The sequence below is a fragment of the Pinus tabuliformis genome, chromosome 5_2 (assembly GCF_031772625.1).
Source record: "Pinus tabuliformis cultivar Carrire ecotype Pingquan chromosome 5_2, CPIR1, whole genome shotgun sequence".
In the NCBI taxonomy this organism is placed as follows: Eukaryota; Viridiplantae; Streptophyta; class Pinopsida; order Pinales; family Pinaceae; genus Pinus; species Pinus tabuliformis.
In genome coordinates, this window is record NC_142306.1 from 865,436,990 (window position 1) to 865,442,749 (window position 5,760).

General features: G+C 35.7%; 1 protein-coding gene across 1 annotated transcript; it reads right to left on the reverse strand.

Moving 5' to 3' along the window:
• Positions 1-429: 429 nt before the first annotated feature.
• LOC149162072 (3-ketoacyl-CoA synthase 5-like) lies at positions 430-3,620 on the reverse strand. The gene is made up of 2 exons (XM_089437122.1): positions 3,090-3,620; positions 430-1,942 (listed from the first exon to the last, which is right to left on the reverse strand). Exons 1-2 carry the CDS (start codon positions 3,557-3,559, stop codon positions 892-894), a joined length of 1,521 nt encoding a protein of 506 aa, XP_089293248.1. The 5' UTR covers positions 3,560-3,620; the 3' UTR covers positions 430-891.
• Positions 3,621-5,760: the final 2,140 nt, after the last annotated feature.

The following is a 5,760-nucleotide window of genomic DNA, read 5'->3' on the forward strand; positions in this document are numbered from 1 at the left end:
GAACTTGGAGTCATGGATGGATGGAGTCAGGAAGTTGGAGTGAGACTACCTGCATTTTGTCATAGATGTACTTTTTTTGGATGAATAAATAGAAAAAAAAAAAACTATAAAACATTTTTTTTAAGATTATCATAGTATAAGCTTTTTAGTTACTTATTCACTTATGGTCATCTTCTTATCTGATGAAAAGTTAATTGTTTAACCCATCTCCTCACACATCAAAATTCCAAATATTCTTAAAAAATCAAAATTCCAAATATTCTTGAAATATGCCAGCACCATAAATTAAGAGATTCACTTACACTACTCACAAGTGCCAATAACATTAAAATTAAATCTTAAAACGTATCACAAATAGATTTCATTGCAAATAGATTTCACAAATTCTCTTTTGGAAAATCTGATCTGCCACCATATCACATATTTCCCTGGGGAAAAATCTGATCTTTGCCACCAGTTTCTATAAATAGAATGTGTGCATCATGACTCTGCACATTTTCAACCTAAGCAACAAATATCACTGCACCGTTTTCTGCCTTAAGTGACTCCAGATCAAATCATTTCCCCTTGTCACCACACCAACAACTGGGTTGCTCTATATCTTTGCCACCATTTTCTATAAATAGAATGTGTGCATCATGACTCCGCACAATTTCAACCTAAGCAACAAATATCACTGCACTGTTTTCTGCCTTAAATGACTCCAGATCAAATCATTTTCCCTTGTCACCACACCAACAACTGGGTTGCTATATATATGTATTATTGACCTCCAAATATTATTTGCAAACAAAAACATGATACATGGCGTTCCCTACTTCACAACAACATTACTAATATGGAACTTGTCTTTGAAAAATTACTAATAAGGATCTGACCATCAACAACTTGTCATGAAAGGCTCCGAATTTCAGGGATCTGGACTGGATAGTTGATGATACAGTCAGACCAGGCGTTATCACGAGGTGGTGCAATGTCTTTATTTACCACCCACACTGCACTGTTGCATTTGAATCCGCTGCCCAGGCAAATCTGCCAGATCTTCTGCCCTTTTTTCATGCGCCCTTTGGATTCCAAATACTGGAATTGATACCATGTGGAAGAAGATGAAGTATTGCCAAATCTGTACAGAGTCATCTTTGATGGCTCTGCAATCTCAGAAGGCAAATTGAGTCCTTTTTCTACTGCCCTAATGACAGCTTTGCCACCAGAATGGATGCAAATGTGATTAAACGCTCGCTTGAAATCAGGGACATATTCTTTGGCTTTTCCTTTCACGCGGATTTTTCTGACCAAGAAACTGGAAGCGAGATACAGAATTTGCTCATAGTAGGGAAGAACCAGAGGACCCAATTGGCGCATATTGGCCTTGAGAGCCTCTGCAGCAATTTCCATGATGTGTTTGCTGAGATTCACGCCCACTGTTCCTGTTGGGTCCTCTTCTTGAAAAGCCGCATGATACGCCATGTCGCTCACACCTGCCCTGTGCGTTCTGACGAGATGAAGCAATCTGTATTTCGCCCGATGACAGTCGCTTCTTTTGTTGGACAAAAGCACTGCACCGCATCCCATTCTGAACAAAATGTTGGAGACCAGCATGGGCTCATAGTTTCCGAAATACCAATTTTCTGTAATGTTTTCTGTGCTCAGCACAATTGCGTAAGTTCCCCTTCTGGCAGCACGCAGGCAACCCGTGGCCAGATCCAGCGATATTAGGTTGGCGCTGCATCCCATCCCGCCGAGGTTATAAGTCTTGATGTCGCTGCGAAACCCAAATTTATTCACAATCATCGATGACAGCGATGGAATCGGATTAAACACACTGCAATTCACAACCAGGACGCCAATTTCACTGGCAGCAATGCCACTTTTCTCTAGCAGATCTTGAATACAGCCCAACATCACGATCTCTGCTTCTTGCCGAGAAGACTTTTGCGACAACCTGTATAATGGAAAAATAGTAGGGTTAATATTTGTGTCAAAAGTCATAAAATTGTAGGGTTAATATTTGTGTCAAAAGTCCATATATTTTAGGGGTTTGGGATAATTTACATTATGGAAAAAATTTGAGAGGCTAATTCATTAATTTTTATTTTTCTTAAAAATTAATAGAAAGAAATACTAAAACAAATTAATATTTACTTTAAAAAAATTTAGAAATAAATTAATTCACTAATTTTCATTTTTCTTAATAATCAATAAAGAAAACACTAAAGGCTTCTTAAAAAATAGTTTAACAATCTACCAAAATCAAATAGCAAATCTAAGGCACTAGCGATGACATTTTCAATAAATGGTCTCTCATAAAATTCATAGCATTGATCATTTTACTATTTTTTAATCAACCAAACCCCAAAATCCAATAGAAAGCCTTCATTAAAAAGACCAAGACCATCCCTTGGTCTATTGGGTTTTACTTAACTATTTATTTGTCAAATCCAATATAAACCTTTCCTTATATGGTATAAAATTATGGTATAAAATTATTAGAAATTTGAATAAAAAGTTATTTATTAATAATATTATTTTCTATTCAAATCTAATTTTTTGTCAAATTTTGTTCTTCATTTATTTTTATTTTTTTTCTTTCATCTATTAAACTTTTAATTTTTTTTAGTTTCATCTATTTAACTTGATGCCAAGATCTTGTTCTTTATCTTGTCTTTGCCATGCCAAGATCTTGTTCTCTATCTTGTCTTTGCCATGCCAAGATCTTGTTCTTCATCTAATTTTTTCTCCTCATCTATTTAACTTGATGCCAAGATCTTGTTCTTCATCTTGTCCTCGTGCAAGATGAACCACACTCATGATGTCTTGTTCTTCATCTTGTCCTCATGCAAGATGAACCACACTCATGATGCCAAGATCTTGTTCTTCATCTTGTCATGACTATGAACCATACTAGATGGTTCAAAACCCATCACAAAATTCTGATAATGTGATTTTCACCTAAATTTTTCCTACTTTTATATGGATCACAGCAAACCTAAATTAAAAAATTTAAATATTTTTACAATAATATCTAGCTAATTTGCATTAAATCCATAAACTTTAACATAAATTTACATCCTTCGAATTTTTTCTGTTACCTGGGGGGCAAGTAATGCAGAGACGGTGGAACAGCAACAAATTCGCTCACAGCAGCTCTTTCCAGAATCCTTTTCTGAAACTCCACGCTCTTCGCCGTGAATTTCTGAGAAATCACGGCATGTTCAATGAAATGATGAAACGGTACCCTCCATTCCTGAGGCGCCTTGTAACAGGCCACCTCCAGCATATAGATTGGCCTTGACAGACGAAAATAGTAAACAAAACTGCTCCCCAGGCCACAAGTTAACCACAGAAGCCCAAGGGTGGTGGCCATGTGATCACTGGTTGTCCAAAAATAGAGCTGGTCGATGACAAATACGAGCGAACCAGATGCCAGCATGGGAAACCAGAACATTGATGCCCTAGAGAGCAGATCAGAGAATCCCAGCTTTATGTAATTAAAGTCCAGATTCTCTGCCAAATCAAACGCCTTGTCGCTGCATTCTGCATGGCTAGGTTCCATATCCATTATTATTACTCTTCAGATCACACAGCCTTCAAAACCTTACACACACAGATTGTGAAACATGGCTGCAAATCCCAATTCTTAAATAAATCTCGAGCACCCACTCTCTGTAACGTGGCCAGCTTGCATCCAATTGAAATCCTAATAAATGCAGTTATGCCATGAATCTGGTTGCTCCCCAACTTTTCACCATTCGATCGAGTCAGCCTCATCTGATCGCCCGTCTCATTACGTAAAAGTTGGTCCTGTAATTATGGATTCCACTTTAATGATGACGTCAAACCCAACGCTTGGGTCAGCACCCTGTTAAATTCCGGGATTTGCAGTGTTAGAATTTTCATGATCGCATTTAATGCAGGATACATTCGGCCCTAGGGCATGCGCGCAAGCTGGCCAAATTCACGTTTTCATGTCTGGAATTTGCCTGCTCCAGCTGTGTTTGGATCTTAAATTTGTTCCTTGCGTTTGGTTGCAGAATTAAAGTTTTGATACCAAACATAAGAAAGTGTTTTATGGAGCTGGGACGTTAACCTACCACCAACCAATCGGCCACTAGTTCTGCTTTGCCTCATGCACTGAGCTTTCTAATAATGGCGAGGTGGTGTGCTGTGTATAGCAAAATTTGTGGACATTAACTTGTTTCGAACCAACATGAATTGAATTAGAGACAATAATGTTTAATAATTTGGTGAATTTGGTATATTAACCTTTATTTCAATTTAAATGCAAAATGTGTTGGATAAAATAATTAAATGCATTTTACAACCTAGTAAAATGTGTTCGATAAGATAATTAAATGCATTTTACAGCGTAGAAAAATGGTCGTTCATGGTCGTTCTAACATAGATATAAATATATTTAAATGACAAATGTGTTTGATAAGATAATTGAATGCATTTTACAACCTAGTAAAATGGTTTTCATGGTCGTTCGAACATAAATATAAATATATTTAAATGACAAATGTGTTTGAGAAGATAATTGAATGCATTTTACAACCCATTAAAATGGTCGTTAAGAACATAAATATATATATATATACACACACATACAAATACAAATACAATTGTGAATTTGTGTTTTTCTAAAATAATTTTGAGTTAAATTTGCTAAAAATTCTGTAATCTCTTTATAATTATAAATTTAAGTTGTTTAATCTCCAAAATTTTAATGAGTTAGTTTATTTTTTAAGGGTGTTGAATCTATTTATACATTAAAAAGTACAGTTTATATAATAAAATATAGCAATCTTATTTGAAATTGTATTGCCCAATTTCAACAAAAAAAAAAAAACTATTTATCTATTAATTAGTCTACATTATATATATATATATATGATGTTTATTTAAAAGATTAGAAGTTTGTTAAAGATAATTTAAATAATTGCAATTCAAGATGATAAAGCCACTTACCTACATGGAATCTTAGGTAAGTCTTAATTTAATTAATGAGTTGTTATATCCACAAAAAAAAATTATTAACTTTATTTGATGTAGTTATTAATATAATCTTTAAAATTATATATCCTCTTGTCAACGGTGTTGGACACACCAACGGGATCTCCCTTGTAAGAGCTCCCAACTAAACCTTAGACCATTTGGAGTAGAAGTCTCAGCAGTGGGTAGTAAATGTATGCCTTGATTGCGATAACGTGCAGAGGTAAGCAGGATATCTTTGTCGAAAGCAAGGGTGTGACCTTGCAACAAATCAAGAGAGATGCATGGGGAGGTTCTAACACACGAAAGGGAAATAAGTGTGTCCCTTAGAAGCCTGTAATAGTACGCATCTTGAAAGGAACACACGAGCTGAATGACATCACAAACTGGAAAGCAGAATAGTCGACAATCCAAAGTGATGAGTTAAACCAACAACATGTTTCAATAAGATTCATACAATCACATACGGAATAGTCCATACATAATGTGTAAGTTAAAACTACATACATTGCTAAAGTAACTAGAATAGTCGAACTACAATAACAACATATGCATGAAACGTGATGACTCTGTTATATTATATAAAGTGAAAGTTCCATCCATACATACAACCATGAGAGCCACTAACCCTAATAGTGGAACGTTACAGTCAATGCCACCTACTCCTCCAAAGAGACGTACTCACTCTGCACTGTGGAGAAGCCAAGGCTTGTCACAATACTCTCCAAGCCCTCTCTAAGCAATGCTTAGAAAAATCTTGGCTCCCAA

Bases quoted from the DNA above. Each gene is read 5' to 3' on its own strand.
- LOC149162072 (XM_089437122.1), bottom strand. From the start codon at position 3,559: ATGGATATGGAACCTAGCCATGCAGAATGCAGCGACAAGGCGTTTGAT. The intron at 1,943-3,089 runs GTAACAGAAAAA...TCCATTATACAG, and splicing joins CTGCATTACTTGCCCCCCAG to GTTGTCGCAAAAGTCTTCTC.